The 15,187-nt window shown below is 37.1% G+C and overlaps 1 protein-coding gene across 4 annotated transcripts in view; it reads left to right on the plus strand.

Moving 5' to 3' along the window:
• golga4 (golgin A4) overlaps positions 1-15,187 on the plus strand; it is a 51,555-nt gene that overhangs the window by 20,345 nt on the left and 16,023 nt on the right. For 3 of the 4 annotated variants that reach the window (XM_051916657.1, XM_051916659.1, XM_051916660.1), the window contains 11 exons: positions 1,627-1,725; positions 1,794-1,935; positions 2,025-2,221; positions 5,576-5,659; positions 7,498-7,645; positions 7,729-7,907; positions 9,169-9,267; positions 9,382-9,537; positions 9,716-13,728; positions 13,867-13,988; positions 14,596-14,726. In XM_051916657.1, the coding sequence (XP_051772617.1) occupies positions 1,627-1,725; positions 1,794-1,935; positions 2,025-2,221; positions 5,576-5,659; positions 7,498-7,645; positions 7,729-7,907; positions 9,169-9,267; positions 9,382-9,537; positions 9,716-13,728; positions 13,867-13,988; positions 14,596-14,726 (5,370 nt within the window). The remainder of the gene's footprint in view (positions 1-1,626; positions 1,726-1,793; positions 1,936-2,024; positions 2,222-5,575; positions 5,660-7,497; positions 7,646-7,728; positions 7,908-9,168; positions 9,268-9,381; positions 9,538-9,715; positions 13,729-13,866; positions 13,989-14,595; positions 14,727-15,187) is intronic. The other variant, XM_051916658.1, reaches the window with a different exon arrangement.

Raw genomic sequence — 15,187 nt, forward strand, 5'->3', positions numbered from 1 at the left:
TCACTGCCTCTGTTCATCTGGCACACACATCAATTCTTCATCACAGGCTCTACCGTCAATGTTTTTCCACCTCTGATATCTCTGTTACTCCTCGCTTCACACTGTGTGCTTAAAGGCAGCATGAAACGGCATTCGCAATGCAGCTAACGTCTGTAATGTGGCATGTTTCAGAGACAATTCATGATTTTGGCTCTGTGGTTTTGATTGGATCGGGATTATATGGAAGCTTGTTTCCACCACTAAATAAAAAAAATAAAAAAAGGTAATTGCGACTTTATATCTCACAATTCTGACTTTTTTCTCGCAATTCTGACTTTATATCTCACAATTCTGACTTTATATCACGCAATTCTGACTTTATATCTCATAATTCTGACTTTATATCTCACAATTCTGACTTTATATCTCACAATTCTGACTTTATTTCACTCAATTCTGACTTTATATCTCACAATTCTGACTTTATATCACACAATTCTGACTTTATATCTCACAATTCTGACTTTATATCTCATAATTCTGACTTTATATCTCGCAATTCTGACTTTATATCTCACAATTCTGACTTTATATCTCGCAATTCTGACTTTATATCACTCAATTCTGACTTTATATCTCGCAATTCTGACTTTATATCACTCAATTCTGACTTTATAACTCACAATTCTGACTTTATATCTCACAATTCTGACTAACTCAATTCTGACTTTATAACTCACAATTCTGACTTTATATCTCACAATTCTGACTAACTCAATTCTGACTTTATAACTCACAATTCTGACTTTATATCACACAATTGTGAGTTGATATCTTGCAATTGTGAAAAAAAAAAAGTCAGAATTGTGAGATAAAAAGTCACAATTACCTTTTTCATTTTTTATTTCATAGCGGAAACAAGCTTCTATAGGATTAGGTGTAATATATCAAATATTTAATATACACTACTTTTTTTTTTTTTTTTTAAAGAAATTAATACTTTTATTTAGCATGGATACATTAAATTGATCAAAAGTGATTGTAAAGACATTTCTAATGTTAGAAAAAAAATTATATTTCAAATAAATGCTGTTCTTTTGAACTTTCTATTCATCAAATAATCCTGAAAAAAATGTGTCAGTTTCCACAAAAATATTAAGCCACTTTTATAACATTTTCAACATTGATAATAATCAGAAATGCTTCTTGACCATCAAATCTCATCGTATTAGAATGATTTCTGAAGGATCATGTGACACTGAAGACTGGAGTAATGATGCTGAAAATTCAGCTTTGATCACAGGAATAAATTATATTTTAGAATATATTAAAAAAAAAAACAGTTATTTTTAATTGTAATAATATTTCACAGTTTTTACTGTATTTTTTATCAAATAAATGCACCCTTGGTGAGCAGAAGAAACTTTTCAAAAGCATTAAAAATATAAAATATTTATTTTTTCTATATTGAAATCATTTAGTGTGCTTTTACTGGCTTAAACCGCCAGTAGGCTAGTTTTACATCTGGATCAAGTATGAGATCATCAAAACTCAGTAGCAAAAATGCCAATAGAATTGGGAAGCTGCTCTAAAACTCAAAGTCAAAATACTCTTGATATAATGTCAAGCCTCATTTCTCCTCCTCAGGAGCTCCAGATGGACCAGCAGACCAAGAAACACCTGCAGGAGGAGTTTGACGCTGCTCTCGAGGAGAAGGACCAGATGATCACTGTGCTTCAGACTCAAGTATGTGTTATTTTATATTGCCCATTTTCCATGTTAACAGAGGTGATACTGAAGCTGTTTGTCTTCAGGTGTCTCTCTTGAAGAAGCGACTGCAGGCGTCTGGAGGTATGGTATCATCAGAAGGCGAGACCTCTCAGTCCACGGATGCGGTTGACGCGGCCTCTGACATTCAGAGCCCCTCGAAAGACGACAGCTCGACACTTAACACAGGTGTGTGCAGGCTCTCCAGTGCACACGTAACATGTTTCTACACAAAACTGTCTTTAACCAGTTTGTTTGCCTTTTGTGTGTGTGGCCAGCAGAGGGCGGTGGAGAGCCAGGCGGCACGGTGAACCTCGAGTTGCTTCAGAAGAGAATCAAAAGGCAAGAGAGTCTCCTGCAGAGATGTAAAGAGATGATTCGCTCTAGTAAAGAGCGCTCCGCTCAGCTGGGCAGCGAGAACGAGGTTTTACAGCAGCAGCTGCAGGAGAGGCTGCAAGAGCTTGAGAAAATGAAGGTATAGAAAAACTAAATGACACAAATGAAGAACATCTAGTTTTTGCACATCAGTGTTTTACTTATCTGAGTTTGGTCAGGGATTTATTAGTTGGTGTATTTCTTTCACTTAGTGGTTAAAAACCTGGACTGGCAACTGAAAGGTGGTTATTGAGCCGTCACTATGTTTTATTTTATATTATATCCTTTTATTTTATTTTTATTTTGCACTTTTTATGTTATTTGTACATGATGTATTTTATTTTATTTTTTATTTATTTTTTCATACATGGATTTATTTTTTATTTTATTTTATTTATACATGGTTTATTTTTTTATTTTTTCATACATGGTTTATATTATTTATTATTTATTTTTTCATACATGGGTTTATTTTTATTTATTTATTTTTTATTCATACATATATTTATTTTATATTTTATTTTATTCATACATGGTTTATTTTATTTTTTTATATAATTTTATTCATGGTTTATTTGCAATATTCTTCATTTTATTGATTTATTTCTTTTTTATATTATTTTATTCTTACATGGTTTATTTTTTTAAGTCATGCATGGTTTATTTTTTATATATATATATATATATATATATATTTATTTATATATATATATATATATATATATAATATATAAAATTTAATTTTATTTTTGATTTTAAGTTTTATTTTATTCATACATGGTTTATTTTATTATTTTTTATTTTATTTTATTCATACATTGATTCATTTTATTATTTTTGATTTTTTTATATATATATATATATATATATATATATATAATTTAATTTAATGTTTTATTTTATTCAGTTTTTTTTTTCAAGTTTTGTTTTATTTTATTTATGCAGGGTTGATTTTTATTTTATGCATCATTAATTCATGGTCCTATCTTTGGAGGCGTGTTTGGTGCTGTGTGTAGTGATTGTTGGATCTGCTGATGTATTTGTGTGTGTGTGTGTGTGTGTGTGTGTTGGAGAGGTAGCGGGTGGAGCGCCGTGAGTGTGTTTCCTGTGGATGTGATGCGTTTGTGCTGTGTGTGGGAACAGTGCTCAGCGGGGACAGTGAGAGCAGAGGTTAACAGCCCACCCCTCCCTGCCTCAAACAGCGTACGGACACACATTACAACCCACCGTCACACTCACTCACACTAAAACACACCAGCTGACACTCATCTCAATGATTTACTCTCCTTTGCATTGCTTGACCACTAAATCATTTCAGATTTATGTGAAACACTGAAGTTAAAGGAGTAGGATAAAACTAGATTTTTTTGTACATTTTCTGAAGACAGTGTAAGTGGTGCTTGTCCATGCAAAACACGATGCTAAAGTGTTACTTGTTGGTTGCTGTGGTGTTCTGAGGTGGTTTCTAGGTGGTTAAATCTCTACTTTCAGGTCTATACACTACAAAAATAAGTGTCAAACTCTCTAGTTCAGGGAAACCAGCAGGAAACAGGAAGTAACCGCCATTCCCTAACAGAGTGCCGTTTTGCGTTAGAGGCGACGCCGCCACAACCACTGGCTGCTGTCCTGGGCTGTAATTGAGGTTTGATTGGCGGTCTGGTGCGAAGACTCCAAGGGCTGCTGTGATGTGGATGTGGCCTGGTTTGTGTGCGTGTGTGTTCATCTGTGGTGGGAGTTCAGCGCAGCCGGCGGAGACATTGAAAATCATTCACAGCTCCTTGGTTGCTGTTTTAATTGAATTGCCTGGTCATGAAAGATATGTTATAGTAATCTGGAAGATCAGTGTGGTGGCATTTAACAGCTGTTATGATAAAGTAAATCCGTGCATTATAGGCACATCGCAACAGAAATATGATAATATATATGACGGGCCCAAGCCCTGGTGCCACTGCCACCCCTGAGGCTTTAGGGAGACTGTGCACAACAGGCAATATGCGTTTAAACTGGGTGAATATAAAAGGATTACATCAAGATATGAGACTCATCCTGACATTACTTTAATCCAATAGCCGTACACCATATAAACTTTCTAGGAGTTGTAGTTTAAAATTCAGAGCCTGATTTTTAAAAAAAAAAATCCACATTCAAACCAAAATAGCCACCGTCCTGTTGGTCGGAGCTAATGACTGTAAATTAGAAAGTTGTCCGCCTCGATGAGACCAATGCATGTACCGAGTTTGGTGACTGTAGGTAAAACTAACCCCCCAACTTTTGTCAAAAGGTGGCGCTGCTGAGCCCCTCCACCACGCCCGTTTCAAAGGCTTTGCCAGTGTCTACTGGCCGACAGTTCTGATGTGTGTGTCGAGTTTCATGCAATTTTAAGCATGATAAGAGCCTCAGAAATACCTGAAAAAAGTTTGATGCATTGCCATGGCAACAGTGTTTTAGATTTCAAGAAACAGGTTTACATCTGTCATGTTTTGACGTTATACTGATGACGTTTGAAGCAAATCGGCTAAAAATAAGAGGGCGATTTCGAAGCGTTTTGAAAGTGACACACTTCCTGCTGTTGGTGGCGCTATAACTTTGACTCACAATAGTCACATCCATGTGATCAGACTCCTACAACGAACACACAGCAGTTTTATCAAAATCAATCAACGTATATAGAAGTTATAACACACTTCCTGTTTTTTCGCCGTTAATTCGTTGCCTCGCCATGGCCAAACTGTTCGAGATATCAAAAATCCGCCCGCAATTTAGTATCCTCGATGCCTTGACTTCATGTTGACCGAGTTTGGTGGCGATCTGGTAAATCGCCTAAGAGGACTATATCACATTCCAGAGCATACGTTTTTCAAACAACCCATAATAACTGACTTCCTGTTGAGCTGGCGTATAACTTAGAGCACGAAAGTTGTTAGGCCCGATGAGATCTATATGTGTACCGAGTTTCATACTAATACATGCAAGTGTGTTTGATATATGGAACAAGATTTTGGACCCCGTTTAAGGGGGCGCTGTCGAGCCCCACTGCCACGCCCGGGTACCAGCTTCTGCCCGGCCTTGATGGCCGACGATTCCGACATAAGTGCAAATTTTCAAGAGTTTTGGGGCATGTTAAGGATCCCAAAACCAAATATGATATAAGACAGCGAGTATCATAACTGTATGGTTGCTGATACCATTTTGTGTAGCCAGACTTATTGGACATGCGAAGAGTTCTGAAAAATTTCCCTTGACATTCAACCAAACCTTTTTTTCCACATTCTGGAAATCAAAGTTTCAGGTCAGTACAGTTCCAGCTGTACGTTTCCAAGTGACTCTAATCCAGGTTGTCTAGACCAGCTGGCTCTGGGGTCTTTATGATAGATGCTTAATAAGTGTTGATTACTATTGTGAGAATAATGTATTAAGATTCATTGTCACACACTCACCGTCGTCTGTTTACCAGGAACTCCACACTACAGAGAAGACGAAGCTGATCACACAGCTGGGAGACGCCAAGAACCTCATCGAGCAGCTGGAGCAGGACAAGGTGAGCGAGACGCTAACAGGACACGCTTCGTTTTACTCCTCAGAAGGGTTCAGCTATGTTGTGCGTCTGCCACAGGACTGTTTATGAGCCAGCATGAGCAGAAGATTCCACTAGCGAAAGACAAAGATGAATTATCCCAGGAAGGATTTTTAAAATGATCGCAAAACATATTTCCTGTGGGACACTCACATTTGCATATAAACATTAGCCTGGATATATTCTCTTGCATATTATTTTAGGACGAGGAACAAGCAGGGTCTAAAATGAACTTTTTGGCACACCTGCCAGTGGTGGGTGGATTGACCAATGATTTTTACAGGCAATGAAATTGTATCTTGCATTAATTTAAATAAAAATCTCTCTATTATTTTTTAAAATAATATTACTTTATATATAGAAATATGTTACATGTGTATATATTTATATAAATATACACATGAATATTAATATCTTAAATATCAATAAAATGAAATTTAAAAAAATTGAAGGCAATAAAATGGTATTTTCATAAACAAAATATATATGTTATTATATAAAATATTATTCTTGAAAAATAATACAATATTTTATATATGTATATAGATGTATATTATTTCTATAATGTTTATATGAATATATAAATTACCGTTTTCAATAATAATATATAATAAAACATACAAATGAAAAAATGTATCTTGCAATATTTTAGATAAATATATTATTTTTTAAAAATAATATTACTTTATGTATCAAATATATTACATGTGTATATATATTTATATAAATATACATATGAATATTATTTAAATAATATATTAAATATCAATAAAATGAAATAAAAAAAATGAAGGCAATAAAATGGTATTTTATTAATATATATATATATATATTATTAACAAAATATATATTATATAATATATTATTGAAAATATAATAAAATATTTTCTATATGTATTTCTATAATATTTATATGAATATTTAACATTTTTCAATAAAAAATATAACACAAATGAGAGAAATTGTATCTTGCATTATTTTAAATACAAATATTTTATTTAAAAAAATATTACTTTATATATTAAATATATTATATGTGTATATTTTTATATCAATATACACATGAATATTATTTAAATAATATATTAAATATCAATAAAATGAAATACAAAAATTGAAGGCATTGAAATTGTATTTTTCATTTATATATATATATATTTGTTGTTATATGATACATTATTCTTGAAAATATAATAGATGTATATTATTTCTATAATACTTATATGAATATATAAATTATATTTTTCAATAATAATATATAATATAACATACAAAAAATATCAGTTTTCAGTTTCATTCTGTTATATTGATTTTTATTTCCATTTGATCTTGGTAGAGTGTTTATTTTGCACCCTGTGATCAAGAAATAGTCTTTGAGATGTCATCTAGGTTGGATTCATTTGAAATATGGAGAGCTGTCTGTCTGCTACTGAGTTGTGATCAAATCAGTCATGTTGTGTTTAGCATTTGACCTTCACCCTGCAGGATAGAGATGATTTCCTCTTGGGTCACTGTATGGAATGTGAAAGAATGCAAACATACGTCAGAAACGATTAGAGGCGCGTCCTCAAACTGAGCACAGAACCTGCTGTAGAGGGGCAGCAGCCTGGTTTGGTTTGTGCCATACTAAAATAAGTAACTAACTGCAATATTGTACATTTGAGGTTTTATTTTGCATGGAAATCACCAACCCCACTTAAGTCATATGAACTTTGCATGAGGATCAGAACAAAATATTGTCTTTATTGACTGAGTGCATTTAATTTGTACCTTTAATACTCACCTACGGTGTCATTCTAAAGGGAATGGTCATTGCTGAAACGAAGCGTCAGATGCATGAGACTTTGGAGATGAAGGAAGATGAGATCGCTCAGCTGCGCTCCAGACTCCAGCAGACCCTCGCACAGAAAGATGAGCTGCAGGAACAGAAAGAGAAATCGGAGAAAGCAGGTGAGTGAGACTATCTCCTCTCTCTTTTTCCCACCTTTGTTTCTACTTGTCCTAACTGCACTTTATGTCTTTTTTTTCCCCAGCGTTTGAAGAGCTGGAGAGAGCCCTGGGTGTGGCCCAGCGGGCGGAGGAGGCACGCCGTCAGCTACAGGTGAGCATGGAGGAGCAGGTGAAGCAGGTGGAGAAGGCTGGTGAGGAAGAGAGGAGAAGCCTGCAACTGGAGCTGACCAGGGTCAAACAAGAAGTGGTCACCATTATGAAGGTGTGCATGCTTAACACATTTTATTTGATCACTTAGTTATGGAAAAGGGGACTAAATTTGTGTGTGTGTGTCACAATAAGACTTAAAACTTCAATGTTGCAATCATGCAGTGTGTCATAAGGCTGTATTGTTTGAGATGGAGATGCATTAATTTAGACACTAGCAAGAGTCGTACAGGATTCAGACCATTTTGTTTTGCATTTTCATATGGTCCTTTTGCCTTTTCTGTATCCTCATTTGTACTCGACCTGTTTTAAAGTTATTTTGCCTGGAAAAGCAATCAATCCACTGTCTGGATGAGCGTTTTAACGTCCATGACTGCAAAGTTCCCACAAAGGCTGTGTGTTTTTATAGATATGCACACCTTTGGTCTCTTCCTTTGTGTATTGGAGTATGATTCATTAAATAAATGACAATAGTAAATCAAAATTGACCAAATTAATGCCACATTTACAGCCCACCATTCTTTCTGCATGTATCCGAGATAGGGCTTAATTTAAATTCAGTTCTGTTTCATTCATCAGGACCATAATCCATGCCATAACAAAGACAAATACAGTATGTCTCGGTTTCGCTTGCCAACAATTCATTGAAGAGTGACATTTTTTTGAGTCCGTTGATTATTTCACCAAATCATGATGCTTTGGGGACTAGTCAACTGAGACATTTCAAATTCTTATGGTGAACCCATTGAGTTTGATTCATGAGAAAATTTAAAAGATGCACTGTTTCATGCAACGTGGGATCATCAATCATTTTATTATATATATTTATTATAAGTATTCTTTATATATAGCCCACTTTCTATTAAAGTCAGTTGTCAATTATCAATTTTTCACCATAAATTGCATTAATATATATTTTTAGAAAGGTTTCATGTGGGAATATTTTATATTCATATGGTAATCAGTTTTTATTAAACATTAAACTGAGAGATTTTATATAGTTATTTATTGTTAATTGTTTTTGTACTTTTTATTATTTGTTTTTTTTTAATAATATAACAAAAAATATTGGCCATGAATATAGCCTTTGATGCTGATATGGCAATAAAAAACAAATAAAACTAAATAAAAAGGGGATAATTCCCCATCCTCTCTGACCTTTAGCCTGTTTGTGTAACTACTGTACCATAGTTTCAATGCATAGTCTAGAATATATATACTAGGAAGAGAGTTTTGCATTGTGCACATTAGAGTATTTTTAAATTGTCCATCAAACTTGACAAAGGTTAATATTTTGCCATGGTTTCTGGTTTCAGAGGTCCACCGAGGACAGGATAGCAGAAATGGAGCGGTTACACTCAGAGGCTATGGCTAGCAAAGAACAAGAACTCAGTGCCCAGATCAAACAGGCGGTGGTATGCCCTGGTTTTCATTTCTGTGGTAACCTGTGATCAGTTCATTTAAATATTAGCTATTTGAATGTTGGAGTTTCCCAAGCTATTTGCACTAATGCTCTTTGTTTACCTCAGGAGCAGTGTCGTGAGGAGCTGTTGCAGTCGGCACAGGAAAGAGAACAGCAGGCATCTCTCGCTCTGGAGGAAGCAGAGCTGCAGAAAGCTGCAGTTCAGTCTGAGGGGGAGAACAAAGCCAAGGAACTACAGCTAGAGTTGGAGTCTGCCAGAACGGTGAGTTTATATGCCACTTTATCTGAGGATACATCAACAGGATATCCTTATTGTTGTTGCATGGCCAAATTAAGCCATAGAACTACAGAGTCAGCATGAATGAGGAGGTGAATGAAAGCAATGCCATATTTTTTGCATTGTACATTCCTTAAAGTGTTTGGGTTTTTCTGTTTTACAGAGAATTCAAGAACTTGAGAGTTGCCTTGGTAGCTCAGAGAAGGATTACACCAAGTCAGATGAACTCCCTGTGCAAATGGAAGAGCTGAGAAAGAAACATGAGGCTGAAATAGCTGCTCTAGAAGAGGCACATAAGCAAGAACTTGAAAGAAAAAAGACAGAGCAAATGAAAGACCTCAGCCAGCAGCATGATGTTGTTATGGAAGAGCTCATGCAGAAACACAAGGCAGAGATTGAATCTATTCTGAAAGACAAGGAGGAACAGTTCCATTCCCACGTGGAAGATATGAACAAAAAGATGCTTGATAAACTGAGTGACAAACAGACAGAGATTGAGACCCTGTCTTCTGATCTCAGTGAAGTACTGAATAGTAGACAACAGTTAGAAGAGAGGCTGGCCTCTGTGGAGGCCAGCAGTGAAACTGCAAGACAAGAGTTTGAGGAAAGACTCAAGGAAGAACAAGCAAAATATCAGGCTGAGATTGAAGCTGCGATACAGAGTCAACAGTCGTTTGCAATGGTGGAGAAAATGCTGAAAGAAGAAATAAATCAGCTGAAGACTGTGTTGGAGAAGAAGGAAAAAGCACTAGAGGAACATATGCTCAGGGAAAAGACTTTGCAAGCAGATGGAAGTGCTCAGTTGGAGGAACTTCGTCTCAGGGCACAGTCGAATAAAGAGGCCCTTGAGGAATCAAGATCTCAGATTAGCACCCTTACAGAAGAACTCAATCAAACCAAGAATCAAGTGAAAGATCTTGAGCAAACCCTTGAGGCAGTGTGTAATGATTGTCAGGAGAAAGGAGTGTGTCTTGAACAGAAGACGAATGAACTTCAGGAACTAATGCAGAAGATGGAGCAAGTCAAGAGGGACCTATCTGAAAACGAGAATTTGCATTCTGCAACCTGCAAAACAATGCAAGAGGAGCAAAACCGGTTGAGGAAGCAGCTGGATGACCAGAAGAGTTCTCACGAGAATAAACTTGAGAACATCAGGAAAGACATGGATTGCAAACTGAAATCGCAGGAAAACAAAATGGAGAAATTCAAGCAGAAAGCCAAAGAAGCACAGGACAAATTGAAGAAGAAGCTTCAGGATCAAGAGGAGAATGCCAAAGCAGAGTTATCTAAGACTGTTCAAGAGTTAGAACTGAAAGACCAGCAACTGAAGGAGAAGATCCTTGAGGTGGCACAAGCAAGCTCTGAGGGCCTCAGCACCGCCATGTCTGATTTGGAGGCCAATCACAAGGAGCACTTGGGTAAGCTTCAGGTTACCCATAAACAGGAGCTGGAAGACCTTGTTCGTCATTGGCAGGAGAAACTCAACCAGCATGAGGAGGAGATGCAAGAAAAACATGCCCAATCTTTGCAAGAGAAAGCCCAGGAGTTGGAGGAGATCTCTCAGCTGCTTTCGGCCAGCAGGGAAGAAAAGGAACAGATCATGAAAGACATCCAGAACCTCAGGGAGGAGCTTGCCATGAGGGAAACCACTGTGCAGAAACTACAGACAGAGCTCAGGGAAGCAGCAAGCAAGGTGGAAAGTTTGTCTGAAGGGGAAGGTATACTTAAAAGGCAAGTTGAAACCATGGAGAAGAATCTAAACCAGGCCTTGAATGAACAAAATCTTCTGCAGGATGAACTGAGAAAGACTGAGGAAACTAGTAAGGAGAAATTGCAGGGCATATCTGAAGAGTTGATAAACACCCAGCAAAAGTTGAGTTTGCTTGAAACATCCAAGTGTAAAGAGGGCGAAGATCTCCAGAGAACACTTGCAGAAAAAATGGCTGAACTTAAAAATAAAGAAAAAGAATTCCAGACACAATTGTGTACCATCACAAAGGAGTTTGAACAGTGTTGTCAGGAAGCCCAGGATAAGTTAGATGGTTTCTCTGTTGGGCTGTGTAAGAAAGTTGAGGAACGAGTTAGGGAATTACAAAACCGGGTTATCGGTAATCAGAATAAGGTAACATATCTAAAAAATAGTATCATGACGAAGGACAACAGAATCAGCACTTTAGAGAAAGAACTTCAGCAGACTTTGGATGAAAACCATAATCTAAAGAGCTCTCTTGATGAGGTAACTCTTCAGTTTAGTGCAAGTTCAGAGACTCTTAAAGCCTTACAAACTGAAATGGAGTCTCTGCAAACTGATGCGGAGAATCGCTCCCAAGTACTTTCTGAGAAAGACCTTAACATTGAGCAGCTTCGCGAGGAGAACAAAAACGTATCAGAAAATCTCAAAGCAAATGTTTTGCAAATCAGCAATCTAGAATCTGTCATAAATGACTTGAAGACCCAGTTATCAAGTAGCATAACTGAAAAAGAGGAAGCCATATCTCTGCTGAATCAGCAGCACAATGAGGACAAGGAGAGGGTGATATGCCAAATGGGGGAGAAGGAGGAAAGGCTAGAAAAAGAAAAGACCTCGCTTCAAGAGCAGGTAGACTCACTCAGGAATAAGTTCTCTGAGCTGAAAAAGAAGTTCAGTCAGAGTCACAGCACTGTTAAGTCTCTTCAAGATAAAGTTGCGGACATGGAGAGGCAGATTGCGGAGAAGGACGGACAACTTCAGATGCTCACTGCCAGCGTTGACAATCACTCCATTAGTAAGTCCGAGATGGACCAGGCACTTAGTGAGAAAGATCAGAGGGTTCATGCCTTGACCTCAGAGCTGGAAATCTGCTCAAAGAAAGTTTGCGATCTGGAGGAGCAGCTGGAATTGCGGACAAAAGAACGAGAACAGCTTGCAGCTGATTTGCAGCAGCACCTTACCATTAGGGAGAGCGAAAAGATGGAGTTGATGAAACAAGTGCAGGAAGCTCAAGAACAAAGCTCTCAAAATGGCGCCCTAATACAGAAAACTGAGGAAAGTCTTCAGTCTTTAAAGAAAGATGTTGAAACAGCCAAGCAGGAACTGGAATCCCAGAGGAACGACTTTGAGAGGGAGAAGGCAGAGATTCTGAGGACAAAAGAAGAGGCGGTGAAGGCAGCCCAGGAAAAGGCGTCCTCCGAGACGGCTGGTAAAGTAGCTGAGTTGAAGAAGAAGGCAGAGCAGAAGATTGGCATGATTCGTAAACAGCTGATTTCACAAATCGAGGAAAAGGATCAGGCTATCAAAGACCTGCAGATGCAGTTGGATGGTATCAAGCAAACCCAGACTGAAAAAGAAGAACGTATAAAGTCTCTAGAGGAAATTGAGAAGACAATGGAGGAGGCCACTGCAAAATTAAAGGAAGAGCATGCAAAACATCTACAGGAATTGCAGCAGAAAGAAAATGAGGAAAGACAGGCCTCTCTGCAAAGCTTAAAAGATACGTATGAAGAGAAGCTTGCTGTTCTTCATAAAGACGCATCTGCAAAGGAGGAGCAATCTGCTTTTGCTGCAAGAGAAACTTCTTCCAGACTTGAGGAGCTTGAGACCAAACTTTTGGAATCTAATGAACAGATTACAAACTACCAAACCGAGGTAAGTCGCCTTAAAGAAGACCTGCTCGAACAGACCGCTCGAGTGCAAGAGCTTCAACAGACATGCCTGGATCTTCAAGAACAGATAAAGGAGAAACAGTTTGATGAAATAGAGAATGTACATGTTTCTGAAGTGCAAATGACCTCTAGTAGATTAGGAATGGAGCCTGCAATGTTAGTGGCCAAGGAAAGCGAGGACACTGCTAGGGACCAAGACGACTGGACAAGTCAGAAGGACTTGTTGGTAAAGGAATACGAGGAGAAGCTCCAAGATTTACAGCAGAGGTTAGAAGAGAAAGAAAATCAGCTAAAAGCACAACAGAGTTCACCTCAAGGAAACGGGGAGACTGATAGTGAGTGCCTAATCAACAATGCAAACACCTCAGAGAATGATCTTCAGAGAAAACTGGTAGAGGCTGAGAACGAGAAGCAGAAACTCCACAAAGATTACACCAGACTACAAAAAGACCTTCGGTCTCTAAGGAAAGAGCATGAGAAGGAACTGGATTTCCTGAAAAAGGAGATGGCTGAGGAAAACGAGAAGAAGCTCAAGTAAGATTTATGTGACTTTTTTCCTGTTTTATTTTAGAAACATGTGGTGAATATTTTTCTCCTTGATGTAAGAATGCATATTTTCTGCTACATCATTGTTCCCAGGGTTCATATGGTTGGTGATCTTTGTTTTAATAGGCTTGAAATGGAAGATATGGAAATGAGACACAACTCTTCTCTTAAGCAGTTAATGAGGGAGTTCAACACCCAAATGGCCCTGAAGGAAAAGGAACTGGAAGGTTCTGTGAAGGAGACCATTGGTAAGAGGGGCAAAAGTACTGTTTATTGCTCATGCTTCCATGGTAATACTGTGTTTTCCAGACACTACTATGATAGGAATAATACCATGACGTTTTTTAAAGAACTTTGTGGTAAGATGCAAATATCATGCTATATGAATATGGTAATTTAAATATTTAAAGGGGCAGGTTATTTAAATATTTTAAGTAATAGCTCACCTAAAAGTGAAAATTTGTGAACATTCTGCCTGACATCTTTTCTGTTTGATGGATAAAGGAATTTTTTTTATGTTTTTTGGAATGATGTGAGGAAGTGAATGGTGGAATTTTCATTTTGAAGAGTATTCCTTTGAGTAAAATAAAAATATTGTTAAAAATACTGAACATAACCAAGTACCAATAGTCTTGGAAAGCATTGTGGACAACATGAACAAACTGTGTTTTCATAGTTGGTCACATTTGCTGATTTACTGGCGTCTGCGAGATATAAAATTCATAATTGATTTACCATGTGTTTTCAATCCTGACATTTGATCCATCCAGTCTGGAAGTGAGTGTTTTAGATTCAGTGATGGCAACATTCTTCATGTCTTCTTACTGTACTTTACTCTTTATTATTTCCACACAGAGAAAGCTCAAGGTGTTGAGGCTGAGATTATAAATAGCCATCGGGATGAAGTCAGTCAGCTTCAGAAAATAATCGCTCAGAAGGAGGAAGAGCTAAACAGAACGGTTCAGCGTTATGAACAGGTCCTTCAGGTACGGCAAAATAAAGTGAAACTATGCCTTTTGTTTTTAATTGCGAGTTATTGATAAATGGCCAGCAGATGCTTCAGATAATACTTTATAGAAAGACACTGGCACAGGAAGAATTTTGTGAGGAGGTTATTGCTTTTGCTAAATTTCTCCACATAAAGTCAGTAAGTTCAGGTTTCAGCTAAAAGTTTGTATATCATCAGGAAACACTTACCTCAGTCAACTAGCACCTCAAACTCTCCCCTAGAGCTGTAGTGAATGATGTAGACCTTATGCTGCTTACATCCATCCTGGCAGAGAAGTATGCTAACTATTTGTAATTGGATTATATCTGCATCTTATAGATCTAATTGTTTACCCATGCATTTTAAGACCCAAGTTTATTACCTGAAAATTAATACAATATGACAAGACAGCATTGTAAAATGATTCAGACAGAAATTGCACCTTTGCTCAGAGTTTGG

Source organism: Ctenopharyngodon idella, chromosome 13 (assembly GCF_019924925.1).
Source record: "Ctenopharyngodon idella isolate HZGC_01 chromosome 13, HZGC01, whole genome shotgun sequence".
Taxonomy (NCBI): domain Eukaryota; kingdom Metazoa; phylum Chordata; class Actinopteri; order Cypriniformes; family Xenocyprididae; genus Ctenopharyngodon; species Ctenopharyngodon idella.